At 42.0% G+C, this 17,086-nt stretch overlaps 1 protein-coding gene across 3 annotated transcripts in view; it reads right to left on the reverse strand.

The window, feature by feature from the left end:
- Nucleotides 1-17,086, reverse strand: part of dhx57 (DEAH (Asp-Glu-Ala-Asp/His) box polypeptide 57) — a 28,462-nt gene that overhangs the window by 6,497 nt on the left and 4,879 nt on the right. For all 3 annotated transcript variants that reach the window (XM_061961377.2, XM_061961379.2, XM_061961378.2), the window contains exons 3-17: nt 12,908-13,105; nt 9,902-10,162; nt 9,633-9,833; nt 8,738-9,564; nt 6,756-6,895; nt 6,563-6,684; nt 4,013-4,208; nt 3,818-3,942; nt 3,608-3,741; nt 3,491-3,545; nt 3,215-3,423; nt 3,022-3,138; nt 2,848-2,944; nt 738-911; nt 469-669 (exon numbers count right to left, since the gene is read on the reverse strand). In XM_061961377.2, coding sequence (XP_061817361.1) covers nt 469-669; nt 738-911; nt 2,848-2,944; nt 3,022-3,138; nt 3,215-3,423; nt 3,491-3,545; nt 3,608-3,741; nt 3,818-3,942; nt 4,013-4,208; nt 6,563-6,684; nt 6,756-6,895; nt 8,738-9,564; nt 9,633-9,833; nt 9,902-10,162; nt 12,908-13,101 — 3,053 coding nt within the window. In that variant the 5' untranslated portion in view covers nt 13,102-13,105. The remainder of the gene's footprint in view (nt 1-468; nt 670-737; nt 912-2,847; nt 2,945-3,021; nt 3,139-3,214; nt 3,424-3,490; nt 3,546-3,607; nt 3,742-3,817; nt 3,943-4,012; nt 4,209-6,562; nt 6,685-6,755; nt 6,896-8,737; nt 9,565-9,632; nt 9,834-9,901; nt 10,163-12,907; nt 13,106-17,086) is intronic.

Here is a 17,086-nt window from a genome sequence, read left to right on the forward strand (position 1 = left end):
CAAGTTTGTTCTGGAGCCACAAATGGTTGAGCTTGCGCTTACCTAATTTACACAAATACCTCAGGCTTTGCTTTTGTAAACGCCGCTGCTGACTGAACTGTGCTGTAACATACTGCTAAATGCGCTGAGCTCCATACGATCACAGTGCTTGATACATTCTGAGCGGACAGCACAGGTACCGTAATTAATTAGTTCCGTTTTGTAGTTATTAGAGCCCTCAAAAATCGAAACATTTAGAAGCGAGACTTAAGTTTATGCATTTGTTAAAAAATTTTATTTTGAAGATTTTTCATTGTCAACTTTTTATGAGATTTTGTTGAAATTCAAGACATTTTAAGGCCCTAAATTCAAATGATTAGATTTTAGACTTTTTAGGACCCTGCGAATACCTTGATGAACCAAATGTACAGAAAAGCATCGTTTCCACAATATTCTTGGTGCACAAAAAGAAAAAGCAGATGGATCTACCGGAGGCAGAGCTGCTCCAGAGGAATTCTATGGATCTCCGGCAGCTGTTGATGTTCCAGAAGGTGATGGAAGGAGTGGCTGGTGAAGAGGTGGAAGCAGACTCCAGGCCCCACACGACCTGCCCGCCCCTTCCTCTGAAGCGCGTTGGCCCGGGAGACCCAGGATTCCTCTAAGCTCTCCATGCTTTTAGACGCATCGTACCTACAAAGGGCACCGGCACACTTCAACGTACATTTCCCGGCGACAGGTGTGCATGTGACAAAGCCTACCTTTTCTCTTTCATCTTGCCAGAGTCGATGACAAAAACCACGTCGTCAATGGTTACCGAAGTCTCTGCGATGTTAGTGGAGAGGATGATCTTTGTGACGCCTTCGGGCGGGCGGCTGAAAACAGCATGCTGCTCCTCGTTGGACAGAGTGGAGTGAAGTGGGTACACCACACAGCTGGTGTTGGACACACAAATTAACTCGTTATATTTAACTGAATTTTTTTCCACTTTGTGCATAAGAAAGTGTAAAGAACAATGTCGCTATTCTCCAACATTGTGTATTTATTTACAACTATATTGCACAATAAAAGCAGCACAGAACCAATGTTGCAAAAGCACAAAAGAGCAACGTAGATGAGTAGCTACATTTTAAAATGCAAACAAAGAGAGATATATGAATATGCAGATAACAGAGAGAGAGAGATAGAGAAAGAGAGATTATATACTGTATATATATTGTGCTAATAACAACACAAAGCTTTGTGTTATTGACACTGTGTAGATCTTGCTTTGACTTTTGGCTGAGACCAGGGATCTTGGGCTCCAAAAGGTTGGTGACCCCTGTTTTAGAAAATACATTAGGCCAGTGGTTCGTAAACTTTTTTCACCAAGTCTGCAAGCCGTGCCCCAAGGAATACACACGCGCAGCATGATGGAGATAGAGAGAATACGTATGCCTATTTCAAATTAGCAGTTTGTTACTTTACAAGTAATATATAGCGTTAGCAAACTACAATTTTAGGAATAGGAATTTACAATAAAAATAACAATAGTCTGTCATGTGCACATTATCTGGCTCATATTGTCTTTATAAAGGTAATATAGACCTTATACGCACTGCTAATAAGTATTTATATGGCAGCTTTTTTTGGAGGTTAAATGTCTGGAGAAGATTTGGACCATGTGGAACATTTGTAATCACATCGCATCGCTGATCAGCAAACAACAAACAATTTTGAGGGCCGGCAAAAAGCTTTATTACGTAAACTTAGTCCGCATTGCCGGAAGTAAGTCGGACACGTTTCCAGTGAGGGTTGGACTCCGCCAAGGCTGCCCTTTGTCACCGATTCTGTTCATTACTTTTATGGACAGAATTTCTAGGCGCAGTCAAGGCGTTGAGGGGATCTGGTTTGGTGGCTGCAGGATTAGGTCTCTGCTTTTTGCAGATGATGTGGTCCTGATGGCTTCATCTGGCCAGGATCTTCAGCTTTCACTGGATCGGTTCGCAGCCGAGTGTGAAGCGACTGGGATGAGAATCAGCACCTCCAAGTCCGAGTCCATGGTTCTCGCCCGGAAAAGGGTGGAGTGCCATCTCCGGGTTGGGGAGGAGATCTTGCCCCAAGTGGAGGAGTTCAAGTACCTCGGAGTCTTGTTCACGAGTGAGGGAAGAGTGGATCGTGAGATCGACAGGCGGATCGGTGCGGCGTCTTCAGTAATGCGGACGCTGTATCGATCCGTTGTGGTGAAGAAGGAGCTGAGCCGGAAGGCAAAGCTCTCAATTTACCGGTCGATCTACGTTCCCATCCTCACCTATGATCATGAGCTTTGGGTTATGACCGAAAGGACAAGATCACGGGTACAAGCGGCCAAAATGAGTTTCCTCCGCCGGGTGGCGGGGCTCTCCCTTAGAGATAGCGTGAGAAGCTTTGCCATCCGGGGGGAGCTCAAAGTAAAGCCGCTGCTCCTCCACATCGAGAGGAGCCAGATGAGGTGGTTCGGGCATCTGGTCAGGATGCCACCCGAACGCCTCCCTAGGGAGGTGTTTAGGGCACGTCCGACCGGTAGGAGGCCGCGGGGAAGACCCAGGACACGCTGGGAAGACTATGTCTCCCGGCTGGCCTGGGAACGCCTCGGGGTCCCACAGGAAGAGCTGGACGAAGTGGCTGGGGAGAGGGAAGTCTGGGCTTCCCTGCTTAGGCTGCTGCCCCCGTGACCCGACCTCGGATAAGCGGAAGAAGATGGATGGATGGATGGACGTAAACTTAGAAATTGTGAAAAATATAGACAGTTGTAAAGCAAATGTGTTCTGGTTTGAACAATGTAACTGAGCGAGTTGCAAAGTGCCCCTTTAAATGAAAAAGCACAATTTAAAATTAAAAGTGGATCCATACCTGTGTGTGTGCCTATTGTTGAACTTCCTGTTTGATTGGAGCTGCTCATAGAGTGACTTGATTTCAGCGAGGCCTGGAAGAAACACCAGCACTGCACCTGTAGCAAACACAGAAAGCATCGCAGATTCAGTCTGAGTCCACAATAGACGTGCACAGTCGTGCTCGGACTCTTGCCTTTAGGGGAGTCGTCTTTGCAGTCTAATATCCACTCCAGCAGACTCTCAATCAGATCCATGTTGATCTTGTCCAGGTCCATTGCAGCAATAGTCTTCAGTACAGACTTCTTACAATCTGCATCAACAACACATCAAATACATACATTTGGCACACTTGTAGTTATTTCACAATCATTTATGTTTTTTGTTACCATTGTATCTGATAACGAGTTGCTGTAGACTGAGCTGCTGGTCTGGGACAGAGTCTTTGACAAATTCTTTATTAGAGAAAGACATAAAGTTCCACACATCGTCCCCCAAGGTGTCCACTACGTTCTTTGGCTCTCCTTTCCGTCCTTGTCCACTCGCAAAGTTCTGCTTCCCTGAGCGCAAGTAAGGACTCCCATCCTCAATCGCGTATCTTAAGACATTGATTGGAGAAATTTGTAACACTTCTATTTAGATGACTTGCATTAGGAGGGACTTACCGAGTGAAAGAGATCGCATCTTCAAGAAAATGCTGAGTGACAGGGTAGGTGTGACCTGGTCAAAGGTAAAAATGGTCAGTGAGAGATGAGAAGAACATTCTGTAAAATATGTAGTACCTGGAATGTGTATTGTTGGGCAGTTGTAGAAATATTCAGAGAAGAGGCTGGCATTCAATGTGGCACTCATGAGAATAACCTTCAAGTCTGGTCTATTAAGGATCAGATCTTTGAGCACCAACAGGAGAAAGTCACTAAAGAATGTAAGTGCAGGAAGCAGTCAGTCATGCAAACACAAATATAAGGCAAACTTTTGCTTGGCTTGTTGACCTTTCTTCTGTGCGCTCGTGCACCTCGTCTACAATGACGTGTGTGACGCCTTGAAGGTCCATGTCGCCCTCCAGCCTTCGCAGCAAAACGCCTGTGGTGCAGTAAAGCAGCCTGGTGGCCGACGACTGACAGCAGAGTGAAATAAGCGTGGAATTGGCAATTTATCTATGAAAACACAGTCTATTTTGTGCATACCCTGACACTCTCCAGGCGGATCTGGTAGCCCACGGCGTTACCCAGACTCTCCGCACGCTCCTGCGACACCCGCTGGGCCACTGAGATGGCGCAAATGCGGCGCGGCTGAGTACAGATGATGTTGGCCACCTTGTCCGCCGGACCACTCAGAGAAGCATCCAGGATGAACTGGGGGATCTGTGTCGTCTTGCCGCACCTGAAAAGAAATGAGAAGAAACACGGGTCAGATTCATAACACCAAATTGAGCCTAGTATAAAACCAGGATGTTCCCTACATGTACCGCCAAGGTAAAATAACCGCCACACCTTAAAAATGAGGTTTTTTTTTATATTAAAACAATTTCAAGTCATATATTGTATGAATATATACACTGTATATTTTCTATTATTTAAGCAATATTGGCCATAATTAATATATGTTCCTTTATGCTTTATTTTGTAAAATGTGCAGCTAAATCGTCTGTCAGCATAAGCGCTACAGCTGGTCGCTTACCCGATCGGCCCTGGAACGGAGTTGGCACTCGGCAAAAATAAGGACAGAAAAAAAGTTCAGTAGAACGCGATTTCAAGTTAATTAATGCATTTCTGCTGTGAAAACTACCCTAATGTTGAAATTACTATCGACAGTAACTTCTAACTTTGTCTACACATGCGCCCTGCTAAATTTATTTAGCTTGTCAATGAGCTGGTCCATTATATGTTAGCATTAAGCTAGCACCATTAGAACCATTCTTCCTGCTGTATAACTGGAATTGCTTTTTTCTGTTTATTCCAAAATATATTATTAATTTAACATGATTCCTACATGTATTTGCACTTCATCTGTACATTGATGTACTTTCCTTTGTGTGCTTAGTCTTACAGTGACTTATCAATATCAATACACAACCTCAAGTTCTTTTTTCCCTATCTCTAATTTAAAGTAGCGGTTAGATAATCCAACATTCAGGGAAGGCAGAGTACAGTGCAGCCTGTGTTACATTTTACAATAAGCAGTAACAATTCAAAAATAAAGCAAAACAATATAAGAACAAATATATGTTAATACTAATAACCAATAACACAGATTTGTTTTTAAAGAGGAACATTATCACCAGACCTATGTAAGCGTCAATATATACCTTGATGTTGCAGAAAAAAGACCTTTTTTTTTTTTAACCGATTTCCGAACTCTAAATGGGTGAATTTTGGCGAATTAAACGCCTTTCTATTATTCGCTCTCGGGGCTCTCGGGAAGCAATCCGCCATTTTCTCACTTTCGTCGGTGTGTTGTCGGAGGGTGTAACAACACGAACAGGGACGGATTCAAGTTGCACCAGTGGCCCAAAGATGCGAAAGTGGCAAGAAATTGGACGAAATTTGTTCACAATACGACGCTGTGGGGAAAGCCGACGAAATGGTCAGTCGTTTGTTCCGCACACTTTACCGACAAAAGCTATGCTACGACAGAGATGGCAAGAATGTGTGGATATCCTGCGACACTCAAAGCAGATGCTGACATCAACTCCAAAACTGGACAGATCAGCTTTCAGGAAAAGAGAGCGGATGAGGGTATGTCTACAGAATATATTAATTGATGAAAACTTTATTCATTACTCGCGGTTTTACGTAAATTATTATACATAAACTGTGTTTACCAATAATTTAGCTTAAAAACATTTAACTTTGAGAGTGCAGACAGCCCATTTCAGGGCTGTCTGCACTCTCAAAGTGCATGTTGTTGCCAAATGTATTTCATATGCTGTAAACCTAGTTCATAGTTGTTAGTTTCCTTTAATGCCAAAAAAACACATACCAATCAATCGTTGGTTAGAAGGCGATCGCCAAATTCGTCCTCGCTTTCTCCCGTGTCGCTGGCTGTCGATTCGTTTTCGTCGGTTTCGCTGGCATACGGTTCAAACCGATATGGCTCAATAGCTTCAGTTTCTTCTTCAATTTTGTTTTCGCTACCTGCCTCCACACTACAACCATCCGTTTCAATACATGCGTACGGTAATCTGTTGAATCGCTTAAGCCGCTGAAATCCGAGTCTGAATCCGAGCTAATGTCGCTATATCTTGCTGTTCTATCCGCCATGTTTGTTTGTATTGGCATCACTGTGTGACGTCACAGGAAAATGGACGGGTGTATATAACGATGGTTAAAATCAGGCACTTTGACGCTTATTTTAGGGATATTGCATGATGGGTAAAATTTTGAAAAAAAAACTTCGAAAAATAAAATAAGCCACTGGGAACTGATTTTTAATGGTTTTAACCCTTCTGAAATTGTGATAATGTTCCATTTTAAATAAATATTTAACATTTATTTAGCCTTTAAAAAATGTAGGCATCATTGCGATTATATTGATCATGACGCCATATATACTACATCATATTGGCCACACCCCCACCGCCACAACCCTGAAGACGATATGTTTTTACCGGGAAAAAAAAACATTCTAAAAATGTGACTTATTTTCGGGATCAAGAGATTTATACAAAACTAAAACTAAAATTATATTCAAAGTCGTCTCATATTCGGGTGATTACAGTATGTTGAATAACCCACCCTGTCATGCCGCTGACGACCAACACTTGACACTCGTCCAACAGATCGAGGATGTTGTCTTTTTCGTTCCACGCTGGCAGCCTTATCCTCTCCTCCAGCATGGACTTGAAGCGCTTAGATGACTGTAGAGTAAATAAATAAATACACATACATTTATATACAACTGACACACAATTGTGTCCTCTTTCTGTACCTGGTTCCTCTGGAAGTCTTTGCACAATTTGCCGTTTTCTTGAAGAAGTTTGGGATTAATGGCCACCCTCTTCTTCGGGTAGCTCTCTGCCTTGATGGGATAAACGTCTTTTTTTTCCTGCTCCTCCACCTCTCCAGTCCCTTTTTAACACAAAATAATAATGGAATTTTGACGCAAGTGCAGCTCCCTAACAACCCCTTTGCAGGCTGCCAAGTGTATGCCAAAGCTACAAATAGTGCTAAAACCCCTAATAATTACCTATAAATAAATAAGGCATTGTCGGAGGCAGATATTTACATATATCCGAATTTAAGTGTTACTTCTTTAATTTCATAATCATATAACAAAACAGCTAGTGTTTTTCTTCCAATTGTGGTCTTTTGGTTGTCTGCAAATACTGTGTGCTAACCTTGAATATGGAATGTAAGAAAGAGAGATACTCCTTCTTCTTATCTATTCTTATGTCCAGGTGCGTAGGACAATGGGCATGTGTTTAGACTGGAAAGACAAGACAACGAGGGTGGGAGGGAGAGAGACTTTATAGAAGAGAAGGTTTCCATTTTTTAGGGGGGGACCATCTTAGCTGCGCGATTGAATGTTCTATGCTGGACTGGTCTCAGTATATTTGCAAAGCTTTGCAAATATATTACAAAATACCTATTCTGTCTCTGGTGGTTCTTTTACTCAGCTTTAAGTGTCGTAAAGAGCTTGGGAGCGACGACCAGAAACTTGAATTCCCTGGGAGGAACAACTGGTCCAAACGCAACAGCATGTACTTGTATAAGGACATGGTGAAGCATACAGGGATTACATACTAGGGTTGTCATGATCCGATATGGCTATTGGTCCAACATGAGCAAAAGTATAGGATGATTTTAACTTGCATCCAAAATCTCCTACGATACAGGCAGTCCTGCAGCTAAATATACACAAGGTTGGTCTTTTCTTGTATTTTAGTCAAGTCATTTACAAAAGGTAAATATGGTAGGCTATTAGGAGCTAACAGCTACACAACAGCTAAGCACACAATTTCCACACAAGCTAGACATATAATATTGCAGTCTAAAACACCACATTTGTCAATACAAACAATTATTGAATAATTATAGTTGAATATTACTTACAGACACAAAGTCTCCAAGGCAGAAGCGTAGAAAGTGTCCAGTAACAAACATGTTCGCATCATTCAATCTACAGTGCCATGAACTTAACTTGATTTATTATTATGGCTGCTAGGTGTCTCCCAAAAAATAACCACTCCACTTTAAGAGAGCATAAGTTCATTCCTGACGGTTAATGATAAATAGGTTAGTGTTAGAGGTGGGAATCTTTGGGCACCTTTACGATTCAGGAGCTGCGATTCAATTAAAAAATCGATTATCTATGCATCTTAAATTCATGCACAAATGCAGTTTTACATTTTTTTTTGTATCACTAAAATAAACGTTTATTAATTACAACTTTAAAAAAACAGTGCATTTGTAATAAGAAACAGGTAAATTAATTCCCATGTTTATTAAATCAATGGAAATGTGTGCAAAACTGGAACATAAGAGCCTTATAATTTAGGACCTCGATGAGGTGGCTCACTGCAGTCAGCCAAATTTTAGAACTGTCCGCATTACTTTATTTACAATAAATAAATTGGTTATCAATTATTGACGTTTACTATCAATATTCCCCCCACCTCTCAATAGTGTTTTTCAAACCTACCTTTTTTCTCAGAGTTCTTGAACTTGTTTAAGCCTTTTCTAACGTTTCACACTACAAAATAATAAAAAATATGTATGTTTCATGACAATATTGTATCACATCAATATTAGTATCTGCAAATACTCAAAGCTCCAATATTGGCAATTTGGCAACGTATCGGAAGTAAGAAAGTTGCACCGGGACACCCCTACGCCATACAATGATAATAAGCCCCAAAAAATGCACGTACAAGTTAAAGTTAAAGTTAAAGTTAAAGTCAAAGGACTCACGGTCTATTGTTGGAGTGGTCCTTCTCATGGGACAGATGTTTTCCTCCAAAGCCTCGCTCCCCACATTCCTCACCGGCAGGGAAGGAGGGGGAGCCACCACAACAGGCGGCAGCGTGCTGTATTTGTGATGAGGGGCGTCCAGCAGCCCTTGCATCGTGTCCTCGTCCTCGCACAAGCTGACGAGAGTGTACACAACGGGTTCGCCTCTCTGGGCTGCAGCCAACGCCTCCATGAACAACATCTCGGTGACAGCGAGCCTTCCCGCAGCGCCGATGGACTCGTCATTGGTGCTGAAGGCGACGACCGGCGCTTGAGCCGGGTAACGGTTTCCTTTCGGGAAGCGTACTTCCAGTTCGTACTCTGGGGGAGAAAAGCTGCTGATTCCAGCTTGAGCTGGTCCGTTCAAGTCTGGTGCTGCTTGGACTGGAGCCTGGTGCTTGAACTTGCATTTATTGCCAAACCTGCAGCCTTGGCTTTTAAGGTAGAACTTGCAGATGTTTTCAGAAGACCTTCCACCAGGCTGATTCCCGCTGTTCTTTATGCCAATGTCTTCCGTGAGGAATAGTGGATCGAGGGTTACTACCCACACCGAGTTGGCGATGCGCTCATTGAAACGGTCACCAAAAATGGCCGCCAGCGCCAGAGCTTCCTCCTGCCTCTGGTTGAGACACTCTTCCATCGACATCCCTTTCAGGCCCTGGGTGGAAACGGCTTCCTGCGTGCAGCGCTCGGAGTAAACTTGATGGAGGAGATTCTCCAATGTTGCTCCAAATTCTCCTCCTCCGGACTTCAGCGCTTGCTTGCAACGCTCCCGGTTGAAACCATACCTGGAAAGATGAGCAGCGATTAAGGGGTCAAATCCACCGAACCCCCAGGTACAAAGGTGCGGCATCACCTGCAGAGTTTGCCGATAGCAAATAAGGAGATGACAGGTTCAGCGGGAGGACGTTCCTGGTCAGACTCGTACTCTGGGCTCTCTGCTCTCTCTGCTTTCTCCACAGGCTCATCCCTGGTGGACCAAAACTCGCCTTCCTCACGGTGGTCCAGCTCATCTTCCTCTTCCTCTTCTTCATTTGAATCATCAGAGCCAGTTTCACTATATTACACAATGTATGTGAGGGTGAGTTGTGAGGATTTCAAGTGGAAAAGAAAACGTGTTCTTACTCATAGTGTTCATCAAAGTTGCGGGTCCGCAGATCCCACAGCAGATCCTTGAGGAGCTCCTGGTTCTTGTCAGTCATGAAAATCTTCTGCATGGGCATGTTGCTTGTCTCTGGTCTGCTGCTGTCACTTGACTTTGCATATGTTCTGTTCTGGGCCAGCGATTTAGGGAGAACCGCTCTTCTGTCTCGATCTCTATCTCCCCGTTCACGATTCCCATTCCAGCCACTTGCATTGCCACCGCCGTTTCGCCCTCTGGCTGGTCTGCAGCAAAACCCAGGTTAATACATTTGTGACAATTCCTTTGTCACAAGTACAACCCCTGGCAAACATTATGTGATCCCCAAGCTTGGAAGATGTTCATTCAGTTCTTTAATTTTGTAGAAAAAAAACAGATAACAGACATGAAACACAACTATAGTCATTTAAAATGTAAACTTTCTGGCTTTAAGAAACACTAAGAGAAATCAAGAAAATAAAACTGTTTTATTTTTAGATCAAGCAAAGTGATAAAATAATAAATCACTGAGAAAAAATTTTGGAATCATTAAAAACACTTACCACCAGTGCTTTGTTGCACCACCTCTGGCTTTTATAACATCTTACAGTCTCTGAGGCATAAACTTAACGAGTGACAAACAGAACTCTTCATCAATATTTCTCCAACTTTCTCTGAATGCTGTTGTCAGATCAGCTTTGCAGGTTGGAGTCTTGTCATCCATCATTTTCTTCAATTTCCACCACACATTTCACATTGGATTGAGATCAGGACTATTTGCAGGCCATGACATGGAACTTATGTATCTTTCTTCAAGGAAAGTTTTTAGAGTTCTAGCTTTAAGGCAAGATACTTTATAATCTTGAACAATGTCATCATTGCCAAACATCCTTTCCATTGATGGAATAAAAGACATGTCCAAGATGTCAATGTAAACTTGTGCATTAAATAACGATGTACTGACAGCCATCTTTCCAGTACCAATATATGACATGCAGCCACATATCATCATTGACTGTGGAAATGTGCACGTTTTCTTCAGGCAGTCATTTTCGTAAATCTCATTGGAACAACACTAAACCAAAGTTGCAATATCATCACCTAGTCCAATGCAGATTCACAATTCATCACTGAATATGATTTTCATCCTGTCATCCATAGTTCACCATTGCTTTTCCTTAGTCCATTGGAACCTAAAATGTTGTTTTGATTGTTTGTTAAAGACTGCTTTTGTTTAGCTTTTCTGTATTTAAATACTATTTCTCCTATAAGCTATTCGGTTTCCGCTAGAGATGCGCTGATAGGCAATTATTTCATCCGCAACCTCATCAGAAAGTCGTCAACCATCCGCAATCCACCCGATCTAACATTTGATCAGAACTGCATCCGCCCGCATCCGCCCGTTGTTATATATCTAATATAGACGATGCAAGGCATTAGTGAGGTTATAAAGCTTTTGCCTGTTAAAGAAAGGAGACTGATCCAATGCAGCACAGACATTCGCGTGCCACGCTGTCACGACCCAGACGCACACCAGTGCGCAATCATATGGGAGCCGCGCTGAGCGCACCTCCAAGCGCGTCTCGCTGCCGGCGACGGCCGGGTATATGGGCCCGACGCTCCAGCGCCATCCATTTTCAGGGCTAGTTGATTCGGCAGGTGGGTTGTTACACACTCCTTAGCGGGTTCCAACTTCCATGGCCACCGTCCTAGCTGCTGTCTATATCAACCAGGGTGAGCCCCACCCCTTTCGTGAGCACACTGCGCGCGGAGTGACCCCTGTTACGCGCCCCCGGCAACAGGGGTGGCGGGCAGGTAAGCTGCGCGGGCGGAGCGCGCGGAGTGACCCCTGTTACGAGCCCCCGGCCACGGGGGTGGCGGGCAGGTAAGCTGCTTACCTGCTGCGCGTGACGCCGGCCGCGGCGAAGGCGGACGAGGCGGGGTGTCGGTGCGGTGGTGACCCTGGACGTGCGTCGGGCCCTTCTCGCGGATCGCCTCAGCTACGGCTCCCGGTGGGGCCCTTTCAGGGGAAGGGGCCTCGGTCCCGGACCCCGGCGAGGCGTCACTTCTCCGCTCCGTAAAAGTGTCCATCTCTTTTTTTTTTTTTCTTCTGTTGTGGCATATGCAGCAGGTACCTGCTCGTTTTTCGTATGTGGGTAACAACATTTAACTATGTATATATATTTCCGAATTGGTTTAACTGCCACCCGCCTGAATCTATTTAAAATCTAATTTTTTTTTAACCACCCGACCCGACCCGCTGATAAAATCTAATTTTTTTAAATTTCATCCGCCCGATCCGCGGATAATCCGCGGACTCCGCGGTTGTGCCCGCAAACCGCGCATCTCTAGTTTCCGCCCATTTGTTTTTAATTTGATTTGCTGTGCATTTTCTGTTTTAAAGAAACATTGGTTTAACTTTTCTGTCTTGACTCTGACTAGTATGCTTGCCTTTTAAAACCATCCCATGTTTTTGTACTTGCCTAGTCTAGATTTTAGACACAGCTGACAGTGAACAATCAACATATTTTGCAACATTGTGTGATGATTTATAATCTTGAAGAAGTTTGATCATCTTCTCCTTTGTTTCAATTGACATCTCTTGTGTTGGAGCCATGATTCATGTCAATCCACCTGGTGCATCCAAGGTGTGAACGCTCCTTTTTAACTGCAGACTAATGAACAGAGTTAATCTGATGCAAGTGTTGGAAATTAAACTTTACAGGATGATTCCATATTTTTTCCACTGTGTATCACAATTTACTGTATATTCCTAATTTATTTTAGTGTTCCTTAAAGCCAGAAAGTTGACATTTTTAATTACTATAGTTTCATGTCATGTCTGTTATCTGCTTTTTTCTGAGCTGAATAAACATCCTCCAAGTCTGAGGATTTCATATTTTTTTCCATGGGTTGCAGTTTACACCAGTGTTGGCCAATATACTTAACATGAGAAAAATGTAACAGGCAAATACAAAGTGGCACAGTGGTTGGGAATCACCGGTATTTACCTGCTGATTTGCTTGCTCGATTGGGAAGGTCCAAAATCAAGACTGAAATCATTGTCGTCATCCAAGTAGCAGCCTGCTCCTTTTCTTTTACCTACTCCACCGCCTCCACCGCCTCCACCTCCTCCACCTCCCTTTGGCTTGTTGAATTTCCCTCCTCCTCTGTTGGGCTTACCCCCCTTTTTCCTCGCACTCATTTTTCTGTGAAAAGATGCATCAACTGTAATCGGGGTCAACTTGGGTCAATTTACATTTTCTATTTAGTCATGTATTTTTGTTGTGTACTTGTTAAATTTATTTATTTCAGGGCTGTCAAAGTTACGCGTTAACTCATGCAATTAATCACAAAACTCTTACATTATCATGTTCGAATGCAGATTAATCGCACAATTTATTTTGACTGCACATGCTTTTTTACCTTAATCGCGGAGCAGGTTGCTTTACAGTCAGTGACTAAATAAAACAGCAAAAGAAAAAAGCTATATTTTTCGATAATGCCTTAATAATATAATTATAATACAAAGCTGACAAAACGTTTTGTCTTTAAATATATATAATGTATGTTAGAAAAATATTGCATTGACATTCAAGTATGCGGACCTTGGTAATGAAACGGTATGAGGTCTTACTGTTGTACAATGTGTTATTTTAATTGGCTATTGGTTATGATTTTTATTACCACTTTGTTGACACTCAATGTTAAAAATAAATATGGCACTGTGTCTATCACTTACATTGCATTATTTGTCTTGTTTTTTTTCCCCAAACGGTGTTTATTTGAGAGCTAAAAATAATGGCAAGGTTAATATTAGTACTGAAGTGCTGCACAGTATCGGTAAATTAGATATTGGTAAGAAAGTTAAAGTCAAGCATCTTTAATATTTACGTAACTGTATAGGCTTTTTTGTATTTTTTTAATAAGCCACATATTTGTATCAATTCATCAATTGTTGCACATTCTCATTGTTTTTCTCTCTCGATTATAACTAGTGCTGTTAATTACATGTTAAATCTGATTAATTATACTTTTTCATTTTGATTGATTGCAGTAAATTATGTGTGTACATCAGTGACGTGCAGTCACTAGAGGCAGGTGAGGCGGGCCCTCACCTGCCATCATGGAAAGAAACAAAATGTAAAAAGAAAAAAAAAAAATTAAATTGTTATATGTATCCAGTGATTATACTATAAAGTTATTTTCCATTTAACTTCACCAGTTTTAGATTATTTTTATTCAAAATCGCAGAATTTTCACATTTGCCGTTCAAATACTGAGAAGAGACGGTGCGGTGAACAGCAGCCAGTTGAGGCACGTCACTCAGTGCCGCAACATGGATTGCGCAATGACTCGGCTAACTGCTGGCCTGCTGTGCAGTGAGACTGTATTGCTATATGAATTATATTATACATTTCCATAGTTTAGTTAGCTGAGGTATATAATGTACAGTGTATTTTGTCAACAACTGTATGTGTGTAAAGTATTTCTTGTGCTGAGTGATCATAAAACGGCTGCAAAAGACGCACTGGCTGAGGCCCGCCTCCTGCACCCCCGCCGTAGAATTGTTATATCAACTAAAGCCCACACTTAAACTTTCCACATGCAAGATTGAATCTATTTTTAAAAATTATTTCATAAGAAGCCAAAAAGTGCAAAAACAATGTTGGTGTTGGAGGAGTTGTGAATGACTGCAGGGACACAACATTAGATACACCTGCAGACTGCAGGTGTACCTAATTCACAACTCCTCCAACACGAACGTTATTGTTTTTGCACTTTTTGGCTTCTTATTAAATAACTTTTGTAACCTATTTTCATGGGCTTTCCTCTTTGTGATGTTAAGTTCCTGTTATGCGCTGTTATACAGTATATGCCTTGAGCTCTTATTTTGAAGGCGCTAAGAGCGGAAGTGATGCCACGTTGCGGAGGTTTTTGAAAGAATGTAAATAAAGTGGTCCTCGTGTAAACTGGAGCCTCCGTGTTTGTTATTTTGTAGTTTCATACAGTATAGGTGACATTTATAAACCCTCGGTTACACTTTTTTAAATAGATTCAATCTTGCACGTGGAAAGTTTAAGTGAGGGCTTTAGTTGCGGCGCATGGACTTAATTTCTAAGTAAAGTAAACCCTCGGTTACACTTTTTTAAATAGATTCAATCTTGCACGTGGAAAGTTTAAGTGAGGGCTTTAGTTGCGGCGCATGGACTTAATTTCTAAGTAAAGGTAAGACCATAATAACGTTTTTTTTAATTAAATGTGCTTTTTTGTGTGCTACAGTTTGTATGTGTAAAGTTAAAGTTAAGTTAAAGTACCAATGATTGTCACACACACACTAGGTGTAATGAAATTTGTCCTCTGCATTTGACCCATCCCCTTGATCACCCCCAGGGAGGTGAGGGGAGCAGTGGGCAGCAGCGGCGCCGCGCCTGGGAATCATTTTTGGTGATTTAACCCCAAATTCCAACCCTTGATGCTGAGTGCCAAGCAGGGAAGAATGCTGGTATGAGCTTTTAAACATAACCCGTTAACTGCTGCCAATCAAATGGTGAATAAGATACTCTTTAGGGTTCATATGTTTGTAAATCTGACTGTAATGAAGTCAGTGCCTCACCAGCCATCAACCTCACCGCACGTCACTGGTGTACATAATTTAATGAAACGTTTTATAAATTTATTTGTGTGCACCGCCATCACTGTCTGGTTTAGATGTGCAACCGAGCTGTACAGACACAGACTGCAACAGACAATTAGGACTGCAGAAAAGATCATCAGTGTCGACCTTAACCCCCGATCGAGGACTTACACCGGTCCAGGGTCAGGAAATGGGCAGGTAGCATCACTGCAAACCCCTTACGCCATGGTCACACACTAATCAAACCCCTCCCCTCCGGCAGGCGCTACAAAAATAAGTGGAAATAGTGTCAAAGCGCTTTGAGTTCCTTAAAAAGGTAGAAAAGCGCTATACAAGTACAATCCATTTACCATTTACAAATCACTGTACGCCAAAACAACCTGTCAGAGTAACGGTTTCTTCCCTCAGGCTATTAATCGAATAAATGTGGTGAAAAAACTCCGGAACTAACATTGTCACCTTTTTGCTTTACGCTATTCACCACGGCACTATTTTTTATTAGTCTTGCACATATTGGTTATTTAAGTACTTGTTTGTATTATTTGTTAATATTTAATTATTACACTAAACATGAGAGCACCGCCCACCAAGTCAAATTCCTTGTGCGGTAAACATACTTGGCCAATAAAGCTGATTCTGATTTTGATAAAGAACCCAATATTTTGACACAAATTACATTTTTTTAACAGAATGTCATACAGGAAGATATCTGAATGCACTTCATTTATCTTTACAAAACTTGTTAACAGTTGTATTTGTTTACTCTCACTCATCTCTGCACTGCCCTGATCACTGACCAGAAAGCAATCTCAAGGTAACCATACGCGGTTAAGGTAAAGAAGCACCTGTGGTCAAAATAAATTGTGCAATTATACACGATCGATGCAATAAGGTTTTTTGAATAATCGCATGAGTTAACTTTGACAGCCCTAATTATAACATAACACACAGGAAGTGAACAAACTATCAGTGATTGCTGAGAGAAAGAGAAGGGCTTGGATAAGCTCAGCTTCTTCTTACTCTTTTTCAAACACGTCTTGTCGTGTCCAGGTGTAAACATGTGATGTTCCTCAATGTACCCCCCTTAAGCATGCTAGAAGCAATTACTGTAAAGCATAGGTGACAAACTCAAAGCTCAGGGGCCAGATCTGGCCCCCCACATCTTTTTATAAGGCCGGAAAAAGCCTGGAAATGACATGCATTAATAAAGTACTTTATCGTTATTAGGAAATGTATGTTATATACATTTTGACAATGCACCTACATATCTTTTAAACTTTAATATCTATTAGTGCAACTAATATTTTCATGATCTCACGTCACAGTTTGTATTAGATTCATGTATTTTGTTTTATTTCCTGTTCAGTTCTCCAATTGTTGTTTCCACTTTCCTGTATGCCACTATTTCTTTAGTTTGAGCACTGGCTCCCTCACCTGTCCCTTATTGGCAATCAGGACACACGTGTCCCTGGTTGCAAATCAGGATGCTTTGTATGCAAGCCCTGTCTTCTGGACAGGATATGTTTTCCTTTGAACCTCAACTAAACTGAAA

The sequence above is a fragment of the Nerophis lumbriciformis genome, linkage group LG05, assembly GCF_033978685.3.
Source record: "Nerophis lumbriciformis linkage group LG05, RoL_Nlum_v2.1, whole genome shotgun sequence".
Classification (NCBI taxonomy): domain Eukaryota; kingdom Metazoa; phylum Chordata; class Actinopteri; order Syngnathiformes; family Syngnathidae; genus Nerophis; species Nerophis lumbriciformis.